At 42.1% G+C, this 18351-nt stretch overlaps 1 protein-coding gene across 1 annotated transcript; it reads right to left on the bottom strand.

The window, feature by feature from the left end:
• Positions 1-138: 138 nt before the first annotated feature.
• cttnbp2nlb (CTTNBP2 N-terminal like b) lies at positions 139-17496 on the bottom strand. Its single transcript, XM_037684102.1, has 5 exons — positions 17388-17496; positions 14169-14276; positions 5078-5329; positions 3620-3727; positions 139-2139 (listed from the first exon to the last, which is right to left on the bottom strand). The coding sequence occupies exons 1-5, from the start codon at positions 17391-17393 to the stop codon at positions 865-867; spliced, it is 1749 nt and encodes a 582-aa protein (XP_037540030.1). The 5' UTR covers positions 17394-17496; the 3' UTR covers positions 139-864.
• Positions 17497-18351: the final 855 nt, after the last annotated feature.

The following is an 18351-nucleotide window of genomic DNA, read 5'->3' as shown; positions in this document are numbered from 1 at the left end:
CTTAATAAAATCTAATAAACTGTAAATAACTGACAGACTGTTTACGATTTACAGTAGAAATCTTAAAATTTTATTGGCAAGTATGTTCAAAATGATGAACAACTCGAACATTTTTTAAGAAAGCATGACCATTTAGTAATTTTTGATTTGTGTGAAATACAAGTCAAGCATTTGTGAATTACAAAAGCGAGAGAAAGCAATGTAGTGCAAAACGTGCGCTCCCTTTTCGTGAGTTCATGACAGTAAATCCATGCGACGTTCATTAAAAAGAAATGCACAAACTGAACATATTTACAGCAGTAAAATATTAGTGTAGTGCTCCATAAAAATTGCATAATGACACATGGGGAAATATCTTAATGATTTTTTTTTGTAAAACAATGACAACATGTTTGCCCCACGCTTAAACTCTTATTGCCTTAAACGTATTGGTTTAAACAAACTGTTTTTATTGGAACTGGACTGACTGGTTGAGCATTAGCTGAAAAGAAAACTGCTCTGCAAAGAAACTTCCTTTAACTTTTCTATCAAACAGAAAAACAATTAACAGACCTGTTTGTTTTGCACATTAGTCAAAAAATTTGATGAAAAATAATTATTTAAATTCTAAACAATGTATTCTGAGTAATTCTACATAAAACAGTGTTAAAATAAGATACTCAATTCAGTAAAAGAATCCAGAATATATATTTTTAAATAGTTCTTTTCTAGTAGTTTCTCAGGTTTGGTATAGAGGTAGGACTGCAGCAGACTCTGCAGCTGTTACAACACGGGGGTGTCTCCATGATTGTAGGTGGTTTAAAGATAAAATTACAGTAGCTGCTGATTTTTCATCTCCCTTGTTAAGCAGTTATAATTTGCTCATTAACTACTGGAGGATAAAACCAGGTCCGACTCCGCGGCGCCCTCCTGCCCGTTGCTGCCGTGCCCACAGTTCCCCGTCAGCTCCGGGAAGAGGCTGGTCCGAGCTGAGAGACTCGGCGAGCCAGGGGTTGGGCTCATCACGCCGGGCCTCTTGGCTAGAAGCAGCGGGTGGGTCCTCTCTGAGCGAGGGGTCAGAGGGGAGCGAAAGCCTGGAGATAACGGCCCTGATGAAGGTGACCTTGGCCCTGGAGGAGATGTTATGTTGCGGTAATCTGTTCCGAACGGAGAGCTGCTGACCGGTGACAGCTTGGCTCCGGCCTGCTGGCTGGTAAAGCGAGACAGCACCTGAGTGACGGTGTTGCGGGCCAGCTGCTTGACTGGGCTGTGCTCTGGTGGAGGGGTGGAGCAGGTAGTTGGGGAGAGGTCTCTGGGGGAAAGGGGGCCCCCGTGCTGCTGCTGCTCCAACTCGGCCTGGGTCTGGAACTTGTGCCGGGCAGCCTGGAAGCGCTGATTGACTCCAGCCTGGTAGGCGGACTGGAGGAAGCTGGGACTGCCCAGACGCTTGGCCAGAACTGGAGAGGTAACGGGGGAGCAGGAGAGGGAGGATGAAGCTGTGCTGGAGGGAGAGTGAGGGGGAGGATGGAGAGGCGAATGCAGGGGTGCTCCACAACCATTCTCCACTCCATTTTCTGCTCCTCTCCCCTCGTGCGCTGATGAGTCCATCTCTTTGTGAGCGTTCAGGCCGTTGACCTTTGATGCCGTCGTGGATTTAAGAGCAACGTTTATTCTTCCATCTGGCTCAGTCTGAACAGAGGTGGACACCATCCCTGAGGACTTACTTGTCTCCGTCACAGCTTGCTTTGCATCTTCTTTCCATCCTTGCCTGTTCGCCAAGCTCCTCTTCAGCTCCTCCACTTGTTTCTCCAGCTCGTCGCGCTTCTCCTCCTCTGCTCGGAGTCTGGCTTTCATCTGCTCTCGTTCAGCGCCAAACTCAGCCAGCTGCCTGTCGGACCGGGCCTCCAGCTGGGCTGCTCTGCTCCTCTCGCTCTCGAGAACCGCCTGGAGCCTCTCGAGAGCGCTCGTCTCTTCCTGCAGCGACTTGTGAAGTTGGGAGACCTTCCGGGCCTCCTCCTGAGCCTGGCTGCTGGCCTTCTGCAGCTCCAGGGTCAGATTGGAGGAGAGCTGCTGTTGCTGCGACAGTGACTCCTCCACCTTGCGCACCACCTGCGCTTGTTCCTTCTCCAACTTCTGCGCTGTTGCGTGCTCCACCTCTAGCTAGAAACAGACACAGAGAATTAATCAAGGCGAGGAAGTGCTTCCATATTTAACCACAAGGGGGCGACATTACACTGTTCATTTTTTTTTATGTCTGAAAATATTCCAGCTTTGTTACAAGATTTTGATTAAATATTTGTATAGAGCCAAATACAACAGGGGTCTTTTAAAACTGATACAGTAGCATAATTATCACCTGCTCCCAAATAGAAAGCGGCCATTAATGTTTTTGCACGTGTTTGTGTGTGTATCATCTGTCTGAAATATCTAAAGAACCACTGGATGAAATTTAATGAAACTTTCAGGAAATAAACTTTGGATACACGTTTACAGTTATTCAATGTTTGGCATCAATCCAATTCAAGATGGACACCTCAGCTAGTCAATGTTAGCCAACACAAAAATGGCTATAACTCAGTCAGTTTTACAGATATTGTGCTAAAAAAAAATAATGTGGTAGTAGCTGAGAATCCTTCACAACACATATCTGAGTATGGCATCTCTCACTGAATGAGACTGAGCGAAATGTATTTTTAAGGTTTAACGAAAAATGCCTTCCAACTCCAATATGTTTCCACAGAAGATGATTGTAGCGTTCAAAAACACCCTAGGCCTTTCCTTTTATTTATAGTGCTCATTTGCAATTGATTAAACAACTGCTAAACAATAAAAATCTTAATTAATGCTCACGCTGACTGACATCCCTCCTGTTTCATTATTCACGTCTCTGGCACTGTTTAAATTTGTCACTTCACAATAAATGTTGCAAAATGTAAAATAGGTCCACGTGAATCACAAGGAGGCAGGAAAATATCATTTACATGTTGAAGTGTCAGGAATACACAGAAAGGGGCCACATATTCCACTTTTTTTTTTTTTTTCCTGGTGTAGCATTTTGATGGGAACTTGAGTTTGCTATGACGTCATTAAAAGCTGACTGGTTAAAACCTTTGATGGTTATTAGTAGGAAATGGAATGTAATAAAATACAACTGTGTGTGTGTGTGTGTGTGTGTGCGGTTTAAGCTCCATAAAAACACCAAAGGCAGGAGATGCTGAGGAAGAGCCTCAGGAACCTTCTGTTACATAAGGCCCCTGTGTAAGTGTGTTCACACAGTGGGTGACCTTGCATTAAAAGTGGACATCCATTATCTCAGGCTTCCTGAGGCCATAAAGCCCCATGGCTGCTGAACATCTAAACAATGGCCTCTTCCTCATCTGTTTCCCATGGAACAGTTCTGTGTTTGTGCATACGATAAGTGCTTCTGTGTGTGTGTGTGTTTGTATCATTTAAAAGGCCAAGCCCTCTCCACCCCACTGAGTTACACAGTGTAGCTGCCCTGATGTTTTCCTGTTCAATCAATGAGTTTTAAATCACAGAACAAAGTATAAGCATTGGTATTTGTCTCTAAAACTGAAGGGACAGTATAAATTCATCCAGACAGAAGAGGCAGACTGTGTGTTTGACCTGTCAGACTCACCTGCTGCAGCAGTTTGTCTCTTTCTGTTTGCAGCATGAAGGTGAAGTCAGCGTGCCGTGCAGTCTCCTGGGCGTACCGCCGCTTCTCCTCCTCCAGATCTGCTATCATCTAAAGGAAACACAGACAAGTGTAAAAGATATGACTTAATGCACAGTTAGGGGTTATTCTACAAGAATCCAAATCTTGAAGCAAATATCATCCACGAGCAAGTTATCCTATTTTAATTTACATCAAGGTAAGTGACAGGTATACTGTAAGTGTGCAACGTCCTACTTGTAAAAAAAATAGAAAACGTCTTACCTATTGTTTCTGTGTGTGTGTGTGTGTGTGGCAAACTAATTTATGAATGTTTTACTTTTATTTATTTTTGATTTACAAATGTATTCAATTCATTAAAAACAAAATAGCTATATACAGTAGAAAACAAAATATATATATATATATATATATATATATATATACAATCAAAAAATAAAATGAAAGGCAGCAGAAGAAGAATGAGAAAATGTTAACTTTCAAACACAAATCTAGTTTTTTGTACAAGTATGAGTCTCACGGTAATACACCCCTTCAAATTACCAATCTGATACAAATTACTGTATTTTCTGCCGTACACGTCACACCGCCCTCTAAGTCGCATCAGTCCAAATACAGTATGTCTAATAAAGTGGAAAAATCCATAAATACGTCACTCTTTCTGTATACGTCGCATCGATTACGCGTCACCGCTGACCACCCGGAAATGTGGACCCACGATGTTCCAAAAATTAACTGGCTGCCACGGGAGCGTGCACGGGGGGATCTTAACAAGAATTTAACAAGATTAACACTTAAAAACAATTATTTGTTTGCTCAAATTATAGTAAAGGTGTGTCTCAGTCTAACTTTTGCTTAAATGCACTTTGACGGTTAAATGAAATGCATTTCAAAAGCCGATACGCGGAAGTAAGCGCTTGCACGTGAGGACTCACTGTGCATTTCTTCGAAATTTAACACAATAACAATTATTTGTTTGCTCGACATTATAGCAAAGGTGTGTCTCAGTTGAATGTTTACTTAATAAACACACTTCAACAGTCAAATTAGCTGCATTTCACCGAGGCGGCGCAGCGAAATTAAGCTGATTTGACGGTTGCTTCAGGCGAGCTGGACGAAGGTGGCAGTCTATGGCAAGCCGATTGTGTCATTAATAGCCACTTTCACCTATTACATAATACAACGGCCTGCCAAAATACTTGACTGCCATCTAGCTACTGAAAATGGTAGTGTTCAATAGTTCAGTCAGAATGAATGAAAACGGTCATATCTCAGTCGAAAGTTGGTTTATAAATATGGGGAAAAATCCATAAATATGTTGCTTCCGCGTATAAGTCGCAGGGCATGCAAATTATGCAAAAAAAGGTGACTTATAGGGCAAAAAACACAGTAGTGGAATCTTTCTGCATGTGAGCCACCTACCCTCCTGTGTCTGCTCTCAGCAGCAGCCAACTGTCCCATCATCCTCTCCTGCATCCTCTTGCAGTGAGTCATGACCAGTTTCAGCACAGCCAGAGGGTTTGGGCCCACTGCCCGGCCCTGCAGATGTGTTTGAGGCTGCGTGAGTGTGTCCTGTCGCTCCGCGGCTTCGTTGTCCCGCTGCAGGGCCAGGAACGGATCGCTGAGGTCATACTGTCCGTAACGCTCCTGGACGAACGCGCCCCTGTGCTGGGCCTGATGGACGAGCACACGACAAAACATGTAACTGGATATTGAAGTACAGCCACTTCATTCCCTGACTGAGAAGACATCAATGTGTTTATGTAATATTTTATGGGATGTTTCCTTTCTACTAATCAGCACAGGACATGACATTAAATCACTGTTATAATGGTAAAAACTAATTACAGTACAGGCAAAAACACGATTGCTCTGCCTTTGGCGGCAGGCGATAATAAGCAAACAAGGCACAGTTTGTAGGAATGTGTGCGTCAGTATTTGTTCAGGAAACTGGTGCTGCTATAGTCAGCATGAGCTCAAGCAGATGGCCGTTCCTGTCAACCCAAACACAAAGAGGTGAGGTACGGCTGTCCAACCCCCACAAGGGGCAGATGTTAACTCCTCCCTCGGGATGCAGGGGTGAAGGAGTGAATCATTAAATCTCTCTCACACACGCAGCCCCTATGCATAGACGAGCTTTAAATAAGCTGTTAAAATAACTAAAAACATGTTTTAAGAAGGAAAAAAAAGTCTCACAAGAAGCTGAGTCTTCCAGCTAACTAAACTAATTATTTATCCAGAGGAACCTGTTCAGCCCAGGCTGACCCCAGTCCTGGTCACGGTGTCACCAGGGGGTCTCATTAGCTACAGAACAGTGAGCTGGTTTGAGTTTTGAGGCGCTCGAGGTCAGCGTGGAGTCAAAGTCCTACTTATTGAAGCACATGTGAAAGACATCACACTTGGTGCCTTCAGGACACCTATACTTTTCTTCTCATGCAGTCTTCATTAGACGCCGAACCACAAGTTCCCGTTGTCCTTGCGCGCAAACTTGCATTCTTGAGTCGGTTCATTGACATTTTTTGGAAAATATCTCTTTCTAATTCTGCATGTCTCTGTCTTTTTTTGCCTCACTTGCTTCAACAAACGTAAAGATGAAGCACTTGAGGCTATTTTCCCCGGTGAATGAGCAAAATATGGAATCCTGCTCAAAGTGTCGCCTCGTGCATTGTCTCCTGGTCTGACTCAGCTGACCGCTGAATGTGAAAGTGCAAATTAGTGTAGACGTGCAGGTTTAACATAAAACCTGAGATTCTGTGTAAGCTTTTAGAGTAGAGCAGTAAAAACGTCTTCATCCAGAAAGAGACAAAACTGCAGCTTTCTGCACTAACAGTCCAAGTTCATGCCACAATCTTTAAATAGACCATTAAGGGCTGTGTGTACTCTGAGTGCATGTGTTTGCACAGAGGGCCTAACTTAGGATCTGGTCGCTCATGTTCTTTTTTTTTTTTTTTGTCAGGATAGGTCTGATCATAATGACAGGGTGTGCACTCCTTTATGAGAGAGTACAACAAGCAAATCCAGTCGGCTGTAAAGCTCTCATCCCTGCCCAATTACTGATCACAAATACTCTTAGAGCAAGTCGTGGGAAAGAACACATTATTCAAAAATAATTTACAAATGCACCTTTGAGTTTGAACTGTCGATGGTGAAACGGGCATGCTGGAGCACGTTAGCTGCTAATGCATTCCTGCTGCCAAGGTGTAAGAGAAAAACTTGACGCCTTTCACCTGAAAAACTCTGTCAGTCAGTTCCCTACAGCCTCGAGGAATAAACGTGGCCTCTGTGCACAGAAAGGAGCCGCAGCATCCTGGTTTTTCACTAAACCTCTAATGATTGTTACACATCGGCCTCAGCAGCTCACGTTCAAAAAAAATCACAGCTCTAACTTAACGGTATACTGATTTTATATATCTGATTAAAAATGTACAAATCTTTTGTACATGTACAACGTACAGACAGAATGGACTATTGCAATGGTTTATTATCTGGGTGTCCAAATACTTCTTTAAAACGTCTTCAGTTGATCCAAAATGCTGCTGCCAGAGTCTTAACTGGAGTTATTAGGAGAGATCATCTCTCTCCAGTTTTAGTTTCTCTCCATTGGCTCCCTGTCAAGTCCAGAACTGAATTCAAAATCCTACTTCTAACATACAAAGCCCTCAACAACCTAGCTCCATCTTATATTACAGATTTATTGTTCCGTGTTTTCCTAACAGAGCACTTCACTCTCAGGCTGCAGGCTTACTTGTGGTTCCTAGAGTTTCCAAAAGCAGAATGGGAGGAAGATCTTCCAGTTATCAGGCTCCTCTCTTGTGGAACCAACTTCCAGTTTCTGTCCGTGAGGCTGACACATTGTCCAGTTTTAAGACTGAGCTTATGCTCCCTTCTTCAGGGGTCCCCACAGCAAACTAAGTCGCACAAAGACTTGGCAATTATTTTTGCGCCAGATTCCCTTCCTGACGTAACCACAGACCACCGAGCTACCACAGCCCTCTGTGTGGCGCAGAGAGATGCTATCTAGCAGATGGTGGGGGTTAAAGGCCTTGCTCAAGGGCCCAGACTGGGGCAAATGAGGGTGGAGACAGGTGTGGGTGCTTCACTTATCCCATCCACATTTTGATGTTGTTGGTACTGAGAGTTGAACCAGCGATCTTCCGATCACAGGCCTACCTTCTCTAACCTGTACGCCATCACTTTCCCTAGGCTTTAGAATTTCATTTTTAATAAATCATATAGTCAAGGTTGGCTTGTTATGCTGCCATAAACTTGAGACTACTGGAGGACAAATTGACAGAATTTCTTTAAATGAATTGCTAAATTTGGATAGTTTTCATTTGATACTATTTCTATCTTAACTTGTGATTCTAGACCTGCCATTGTGTATCTGTTCCTCCGTCCTGTTCTTCTCAAACCCAGCCAGTTGAAGCAGATGACCGCTTGTCCTCAGTCTGGTTCTGCTAAAAGTTTCTTCCTCCTGAAGGAGTTTTCCTTTCCACTGTCGCCTTCATGCTTGCTCAAGATGAGAGTCTGTGATGAAGTTAAACTCAAAGCAGTCTGCTCCTCTGATAAATAATAAACTTACTTTTTACATATATATATTCAGTGCACTGAGATGACTTCTGTTGTGACATGGCTCTATAGATTCATAGAAGACTCTATGAATTGAATTAAATTGGGCAGCACAGTGGTGGAGTTCCTAGAGCGGCCTCCTCTCAGCGAGCAGGTTGCGCTGATTTAAATCCCGGCCCGGGTCCTTTCTGGGTGGAGTCTGCATGTTCTCTCTGTGCATGCATAGGTTTTCTCCAGGTACTCCGGTTTACTCACACAGAACAAAAACATGCATGTTCGACTGATTGGTAACTCTAAATTGTCCCTAGGTGTGATGAGAGAGTGAATGGTTGTTTGTCTCTCTGTGTCTCTGTGATGGACTGGAGACCTGTCCAGGGTGTCCCCTGTCTCTTGGAGAGTGACTACTGGACACCAAAACCCAGAAAGGAAGAAGAAAGAAACTGACTAAAATAAGAAGAGAGGAGTTCTTAGGCTTAAAGAAAGGAAAAACAATGTAAACTGGCCCTAATTATTGCACATTTATTGTAAATCCTTACACTTTTTTTATGTGTGCACACGCTAAACTTACAATGTCTTTGAAGGTGTAAATTTTAATGGCATAGAACTGGACTTTTAAGATTGGTTTAATAGGTTCCATTTGTATATTTGGCCTGTGAACAAGGTTTTAGTCTCTAAATAAAAATAAACAAGAAAAAGAAAAAAGAGAGATGAAAAGAATGAAGCTCCTGGGCTTATGCCTTTTCAACTATAATTAGGTCAGTTTTAAGGCTCAGGCCGTATCCTCCACACCTCCCGCCCACACATTAACTACAGATGGCCCCGGAGATAACTGAAAGACACCAAACCCCTCAGAGCAATGTTTCACTGCCTCAAATATTATCATCCGCAGTTAGTAATGAAACATGGAAGTAGGTGATCCAAGCCACTTTTGGTATAACATTTATTATCACAAGGCAAAACATGGAAATACTTCAGTTTATCATCAGACTAAGTTAAAAAAATGATCTGCAAGGACATTCACTGACAGTGACGTACAGGCAAACCTTTATTAAGAAACCAGCTTCTTATTTACTCAGACCGCCTGTCGTCTTAGTCTGGCCTGACTGCTGTGATTGTTTCGGTTTTATTTGCGACAAGCAAATACTCTTGTTCCATGCCATCGGCAGTGAAGGGTGTAGACAGATACCACCCTTTGCTTCGAAGGTGGATTTAGGAAGGAAAAAAAAAAGGTCTGTCATAAAAAGGCACGGTTACTCAATCAGTGCAGCTTGCGTGAGCTGCTAAAAACAGACATACATCAGTCTTTGTTGTCATCTGAAAATGCACTCGTATAGACCTCAAATAGTTGACATCCCATTCTGATGTGTGTTAGACATTAATCTAAGTGTTGCAATGCTTTAAAAGCAGACTTCCTGGTAGTCACTGTGTTGTTTCCCAAACCTGTCTTAAAACCACTCTAAATTGGGCTGTGACTCTTTAGTTAAAACAGAAAACACCCTCTTATCTGAGCAGCCCACTCCCTATTGTTTCTGTAGGCAAGAAAACACGTCAGTCTGCAAAACCAGACAAAACATTTTAGGACTACAGGATATGACCTCACATAAGCAATGCTGACAAGAAAAGCAACATTTGCTGACATAATCCTTGTATTTTTATGTGAACAAGTGTTTCAATGCCTGCAGAAAACATTTGCGTTTGCTCGATTTAAACCAGGGTAATAATAGCAACAGATCCCTCAGATAAGGACTTTTGTCAGAGCAACAAAAAGCATGCCACACCTCTTGGAATGCAAGAACTGTTAGGTGCACGTTCTCAGGAATATTTCCTCTAAACTGCTGGTTTGTTTTCTTAGTATTAGGAACTGGAAACAGCACGATCAAGAATCTGTAGAGACAAGTCCCAGAAGTGGTGCATCGCAGGTTGTATGGGAACGCCAATGCAGTTCTACAGTTTCAGAAGTTTTCAGTGTAACTAGAAGGTTCAAAAGCACGAGCATGCTGTGGATATGGGCATTCTGAATGTATCTTTTAGGCATGATGCTGCGAGGAGAAAATATTAAAGGTGGGTGAAGTGTGAAAGACAGAGAGGGACAATTGGAATAAACTTTTCTAGGTGCTAAACTAATGCACACTGAACATGATATAGTGTTGCCATTGAATATTGGCAGTCCCTTCTGCACACAGAAATGACCAGTCAGTAAATTGCTGCACAGGCCCTCAGTGGGAACAAGGGAAGTCAGTGATTTGAGCCTAAAGCGCTGTACAGTATATACATCCTTTCATCAGTAAACACAACGGTCCCTGAGTGGCCAAAAGACATACCGGTAGTTCATATTATTTTTTTTATCTGTGGAAAGGTTATGAACAACTTATACCTTAATTGCTGTAGAAGCTCTTTGAACAACCTCAGTTAGGAGAAAAAGTTATACAGTGTGTACTTCTGATAGACTGACATGGTTACACAGAACAGGGCCAACACTAAAGTGGGTAAAGGTAATGGATGGATGGAGGGATTGCTGTCAACTTAAGAAAATCTCTATTGCTTAAATAAATAAACACATATACATACATACATACATACATACATACATACATACATACATACATACATACATACATACATACATAATAATAATGTCATCACAATGTCAGCACTGTATGTTTCCATACAATGGCGAAATGAGTCTCTGCATTTAACCCATCCACCACCAGGTGGTGCAGTGGGCAGCTATTGAAAGCACCCGGGGGGCATTTTGGGGATGAGGCGTGCTGCCCAGAGACGCCACGTGATGTGCAGTGACTGGGGATCGAACCTGGGACTTTCGGGTCCCAAGCCAAATACATACATACATACATACATACATACATACATACATACATACATACATACATACATACGTATATATACGTACAAAGTCAAAAGTCAAAGTTTCTTTATTTGTCATTCGTAACACATGTGGTACATGTGGTGGAACGAAATTGTGTACACAGGGTCCCGGTTACATCCAACAAAAGTATTAAAATGTAAAAGAAAAACAGTAATAAGATCTAAGATATGAACTAAGAAAAACATTAAACTACAAACACACTAAGCACTAGTAGTACAAAAACAATATGCCAAACAGCAGAACGAACATGAGTCTGTGTGAGCAGATGAGTACAAATGAACACATCAACATGAAACAGATCAGCAGCATGATGTGATTTTTTTCCACAGTGATTACTCTGGTTAGAGATTCATGAGTCTAACAGCCTCAGGGTAGAAGCTGTTCCTCAGTCTAGTGGTTCTACACTTAAGGCTCCCACAGACTCGGGCGTACTTCAGTCCAAGGAGGTCCGCAGGTACCGGATTAGACTCAAAGCGGACGGCCACAAGGCGTGTCCGTGCAAAGATACATTTTTATAACCGCATACGCGCACTCGGTGTCACACAATAAGCTGCCTGGTGACGGACTGTTTTGTATGCGACACAAATAGATGAAATTCTCCTTCTTCAGCCATGGTTTGGTTTAATGGCCTTTTATTTTCTTGTTCTTTTGCCAAGAGGCAAGCGATCTCTTCCTCCTTGTTTCCTTGATGCCATGACTGAAATGGTGAGAAATGAAGGAAGTTGTCACGAGAGAATTAAAACCAGGTCCAGCTTGGCTGCGGGAGTGTCTGATTTCCCTGTGGGCTGGTCTGATGTGTGAGCCAGCCCTCCCTGTTATTTTATTTTTTAGAACTTTTTATTAAAAACATATAAACACAGAACACCGCTGCCACTTTGTTTTTACGACCTGTCAATCAATCCAGAACGCATGTCAGCAAATGACCAATCGGCGACCTCAATTTGTCCAGAAGGTAAACACCCTTTGTCTGTGGAGCTGGTCTGCAGCCCATCAGGGTGGCCGCTTGAGTATGAAGTCTCAACCGTCTACAGACAGTGCACACAGTGTCCACACAGCTCACAGTACGTCCGAGTCTGTGGGATCCTTTAATGCTCCTTAACCTCCTTCCTGAGGGGAGCGGGGCAAAAAGTGTGTGTGCTGGGTGAGTGGGGTCCTTCATGATGCAGGTGGCCTTCTTCCTGCATCTGGAGGTGTAGATGTCTGTGATGCATACATACATACATACATACATACATACATACATACATACATACATACATACATACATACATACATACATACATACATACATGCATACACGCATACATACATACATACATACATACATACATACATACATACATACATACATACATACGTACATGCATACACGCATACATACATACATACATACATACATACATACATACATACATACATACATACATACATAAATACATACAAAGCAGGTCAAGCAGCTTATAAACTGTTACATCTGCTAAAATTTTTTCTTTACTTGAAGCAGAAGCTGCAGGAAGAACCCCAGGCTGCACTTTAAGTGCAACAGCTGACTGCAGCTAACCGTGCACAAATAACAATAAAATTTAAAGAACTAGTAAATAATTCTGTAATCCAAAACTGACAACAATGTGAGGGTTCAATGTTTAGTTTTTTAGGGACAGCTGTGAAATCTTTCAGACTAGATGCCCTTTCAGAAGGCAGCAATCCACTTTGGTCTTGGTTCCAGTCAAGCTAGTCGTTAGCTTGTCAGTCCAGTCAGAATTACGGTAAACTCTGTTTTTACAAACTGAGGCCATTCAAAGCTTTCCACAGAACCCAGATTCAGAAATCCTGGACTGCTTTCTTAATGGAGACCACCAAAACACGTGTGTCTGGGCTTGAGTAAAATAGGCAGAGGAAAGCAAGAGGCAAGAAAGTGACCACACAGCGCACTTGTCTTAGCGGGATGATTGCGTTTGGAGTGAAACATTGCATGCTTCAGATTTCAGTCGGCGTGGTTGCTATGGCTTCCTGCCGTGCCATGGCACTGAAATTCTTTCACGATTACAGCTACAAAAGCTCTTCAGATAAGCTTCCCCAACGAGGCCTGTGTGCTTCATCGAGACAGTCGTGGTTGGCTTTAAAAAAAAATAAAAAATTCTCATCAAAGATATTCAGACAATGAGTCAAACATTCAGGGGTCTGAAGTTTCACCCAAGCTTGGGACAGCTGCTGCTGTAGTCTTGAGTGTGAAAAAGCAACCAGTGGCATGGAGAGAGCTAATAGGACTGGACACATACACTAAAGAGCATTGTTGCCGAAGGAAAGCTTCGCTCTTTCAATAGAATAGGAACGAATGAGACGCTTAGAACAAAATAAGAGATTTAAAAGACAATGAATGGGGTAAAAGTACTCTAATCCTAGACATTGGTGGGATTGCGGTTGAGTAATGGTGTGCTTCACAATGTGTACTTTGGTGGGTCAAGCTGTCTGAGAGCATACCCTGTTTGTCTGGGTCACCTCTGCCTTCCTCTGCTGGAGCTTCTTTAATCATAGCCTGTTTCAAACATTCCAAGCACAGCTGGATGCAGGCCAAATGATTACTGAAAGGTTTACGCAGTATGCACACTAGACAACGCACCATGAAGGCTTCAAAGTCATTATATCTTAGAGCAAGTTTTTCATATACTGGTTAACAGTTTGTCATTAAAGACACATTTGGAACAGTGCGAGGCACGACCAGTCGGCACACAATATGGTTATATCCACATGTGATTAGTGTCAGAGACCAGCAGTAATACTGTTGTTGTGTTGTAATAAAAGGCCCTGCAACCCAAAATGGCCCCTTCGCTATTGTCTCCACAAGCTCTGTTTCCTCAAGTTCCTGTTTACACCTCCCCTCCCAGTTCGCTCACATACCTTGTCTCCATGCAATGCTGACATTTTTAGTACTAGCACAGTGATTGTGTTTTACTAAATGGAATGCTCAGATAGCAAAACTATTACCAACCATGTGATAGTTGGGTTAGTGAGCATACACTCCTAGATGTAGGTGGAATTTCTTATCATAAAACTCACTCTGAGGGTGTGTATGACTACATCCTGAGCTTCAAGTTCCCCCTCCAGAATACTGAGGAGAGTCAGCAGCTCTGCTCTGCTCAGAGCCTCCACGTTCATCTTCTCCACCTGAAGCGAGAAACGGCAAAAATGAAATAAATAGGATGTAACATTAATAATGTCAGAAGAATCCTTAAAAATGAAGACGCAGGTTTATAAATGGGTTTATGTGGCACAGAGGGGACTGTGGATTGTTGGATTTGAAATTTGAACAAAGGTAATTGACAGTGGGATATGGGGTCCCATCTGTGGCCGCCTCAGAGCTGTAATAAACAGGAAGCTATTAGCATATCTGCACATTTAGTGGCTCTGGGACTGAAGAACGTCTGCTCTGTTGAGGTCCTCTAATCCCAAGATAGTTAGACAAATTTGATGTCTTCAAAGACTTTTTTTTTTAGGTCTTAATCATCCTGCACCTAATCTGCTTGATCCTGTCATTCATCAGCGAGGCCCTGTGATGACTGGGGCCACCCATAACGCACTTCACACAGCTGGCATCATCTGTAAAACTGTAAGAAAGACTAAACCAGGAGTGTCCAAACGTTTTCCTATGTGGGCGAAAACTATCAAGACGAAAGGGCTCATGGGCCACAAATATATGAATTTAACTCTCTCATCGTGAACCATATTTTGGAAAAAGGACAAAAATTTAGGGCAGCATGGTGGCGCAACTGGCAGAGCTGCTGCCTCTCAGCGAGTAGGTCCTTGGTTCAAACCCCGGTCCAGGGGCCTTTCTGGGTGGAGTTTGCATGTTCTCTCTGTGCATGCGTGGGTTTTCTCCGGGTGCTCCGGTTTCCTCCCACAGACCAAAAACATGCATGTTAGGCTGATTGGTAACTCTAAATTGTCCCTAGGTGTGAATGAGAGAGTGAATGGTTGTTTGTCTCGTTTGTCTCTATGTGTCCCTGTGATGGACTTGCGACCCGTCCAGGGTGTACCCCGCCCCTCGCACAGTGATCGCTGGACATGGGCACCAGCGACCCCCGTGACCCAAAATGGAATAAGCGGGTAAAGATAATGGATGGATGGATGGACAAAAATTTACTAATTTTGGTGGAGAAAGATTTAAATTGTTGTAGATCCAAAACATTAAAAGCTTCATAAACACTAAGTTTATATGCTTGATTAAAAAGGGATTTGATTTATTTTATTTTTGGGGGGGTTAAGTTTGTTATTTTCTTGGGTTTGGAAAGTTCATTTCAGTCTGTTCCAACTTGTCAGTCGCTACAACAGATTCATAGAAGATTTAACAAAGTTGATCAACTCGTATGCAGATGATACCACGTTATTTTCATTTAAAAATGTCCAGTTTCCTTCTTGATTATTTTACCAACTGCAATATTTAGCCAAGTTTTATGAATCATTATCCAAAAGTCTCCTTTCTGGTAGAAATCAGTAAAGGTTTTTGGTGCTTTGTACCACAAAATGAAAAAATAAAGATTATAGCCAAAGATTTCTACTTTGCTTAATATTATTCATTTTGAGAAGATTGTCTTTCATCCGTTTTGCTGTTAAACCTAAACATTATATAAAAAAGGATTACCAACTAATCTGCAGAAAGTCTGCATTGACCTCTTAAGCCTCCTGGCCAAAATGATACCATTCTTAAACTGCAGCTGTGGGCCGCACTAAATCACTCCAAGGGCCGCAAATGGCCCACGAGCCGCACTTTGGACACCCGTGGACTAAACAAAACACAACACCCAAAGTTTTTTTTTTGTTCTTTTTAAAAAAGAGATGAAGTTGCTGTCAGCTCCTCGGATTGCGTTTGCTCCCCTGAGTGTTAATAACATGTTTAACACGGTGCATGTGAGCGGTGAAGTCAGAAGTTCTGTAATGATCAGCTTGCTGTTCACGCCCCACACTGTGGTTTAATAAAGTGCCCAGTTATTGTTTTTCAGAAACTCTGCACAACTCTTACACAAGACATATCAATGATCTGCCATGTGGGTCTTAAATCTAAAGCGGCCCATTTGAGTTTTAATCTGCTGCTGGCGAACGCACAAAACTTTTATTTATTTTTTTTATTTTTTTTATTTATTATTAAACCAGCAAGTAACCCTGTAGGGAAACACCTGCAATCAGTTTTTCTTAGTTTGGCTTTTATTTAAACCATGAGTGAAATGAGCTCCTTTTCTCTCAGTCTGAAAGATGAGGGTGTTTACTTCTTTACAGAAGTATCCCAGAACATTCTCTGACTCCCCAGAATTCCTCCGAGTTTTCGGTGGCTAGCCACACACTCATAACAGAGCATCCATTTTTATTTACAAGCTACTAACTTAGAGATTCTCAAAGTGGTTCCCAGTCTTGCCTCTAATCATACATTTGGTTGCATACTTTGATATTAATTTAAGTGTGAGTGTGCATTTTAGCTGTTGGCCTGGCTTCCTATTTGTCACTCGATATCCAGTTTTTATAAAATCAGCTACCATGGAAAATCCTTGCAGCATTCCAGGGATACCCACACCATGGGAACCATGGAGCCCACACACCCTAAAGTGGCAATGATGCAGTCTGGCTGTGTGAGATGACTCAAGAAACTGTAAAGTATTTTAATGAGTTTGCTTTAATTTAATTTAATAGAAGGAAACTGAAAACACCTAATAAGATTTGTTGGCTGAGGGTGAAAGTCTGTCATGTTCCAGCATGTTTACCTGCTTCAGTCTCACCAGAGGAGGTTTACTGTTTTATTTTTCCTGCCTTTATTAGTTTTTACCTCAGACTGGGTCAGAGGTGATGATAATGAGAGGTTGGGTTTTCACAGAGAACCACCTGCCGACACCACGGGCCTTTGTCTGACACATGGCACTGTCATTATAGTCAAAGATGGCAACGCAGACCTCACAAAAAAAAACATCACATTAGCTTTCATTTGTCTTGTGAAGATAGTAAAATCAATACTGCATGACTATTATTGAACTCACACCCATTTGAATGAAACTGAATTTAATATAAACCTCATCAAAGCTCTACCATTGTTTTTTTTTTTATATATATATTTATTATTGCAAGCTTCTATTTAAAATGTGCTTTTAAAGCCACATGTGCAAGAACATATCAGGTTGGGTGAACCCTGTCATACTTTTACCTTTCTTTAATAAACAATAAAATATAAACCAAACTACAGATAGGATCTTTAAATGCCCGTTTGCTGTTTCCTCGGCCACCGTGTGAACGTACCTTCATGCGCTCTTGTCTGATCGCTTTAATTGTTCTCCAAAAAGCCCAGAAATGAGACTCCACAACACCATGAATCAAAGCCCTCCACTGTCACAGGCGCCTCTCTGGGCTTCGGAGAGCGTGGACACGAGAGACGCTCAGTGACGAGGCAGCCAGCCAATCAGAGAGTAGCAGCGCAGCCAAACGGACCAATCGTTCAACGAGTTGTCCGAAAAGGGGCGGGGATAGTTGTGTCCCGGGGTCTGTGAGTTAAACCTCTTTGTTTGGGACGCCCAACGTTGGATCTCTGCCCACTCGTGTTTTGTTGTGGGGCTCAGCTACAGTAAAAACTGTTCATATGTGTGTAAGTGTTTCACCTGCTCTGAAATATTTGTTGTAAACTCTAAATGTAGCGCATGGAAAGTGCAGTTCTTTTTGTCTAGGGGCGTAAAAAATGTAAAAAAAAAAAAAAAAAAGACCACAACGTGTCTTCACCTGCACAAACAACTTTTAATTAAATTACAATTAAAAATTAAATTAAACTTTTTGTTTTCTTACCTTAAACCACTACTCCCTCCTCACCTCACTCATCAATACAAAGTACAATTAAAAAAGAGGAGCTAGTGTTTCCCAAGATGCTTTAACTCCCCTTCATGGCCAAATGATGGCATCACACCTCATCTGTCGCTGGAAAACATTTTTATTAGAACAATAAGTCTTTGTCAGAATAGTTCCTTATATAGACCGTTTGTACTCTCTAAATTCAGCTTCTAATCTGAATTTTGCAACAAACCTTAGGTGCATCTAATCTATACTATCCATCCATCCATCCATCCATGCATGGGTGGTTCCTTCCATTGAAAGAACATGAAAACAAAAAGTTCTGTAACTGGATCTGTGTTTATTGGACGGACAACAGAAAGGAACTTCAGCCAGTTCAAGAGTTACAAAAGCAGAATTTTCTTCTCATATTGAGAATAAAGTT

Source organism: Nematolebias whitei, chromosome 11, assembly GCF_014905685.2.
Source record: "Nematolebias whitei isolate Nwh7 chromosome 11, NemWhi1, whole genome shotgun sequence".
NCBI classification, from domain to species: domain Eukaryota; kingdom Metazoa; phylum Chordata; class Actinopteri; order Cyprinodontiformes; family Rivulidae; genus Nematolebias; species Nematolebias whitei.
This window is presented reverse-complemented; position numbering and strand designations above follow the sequence as displayed.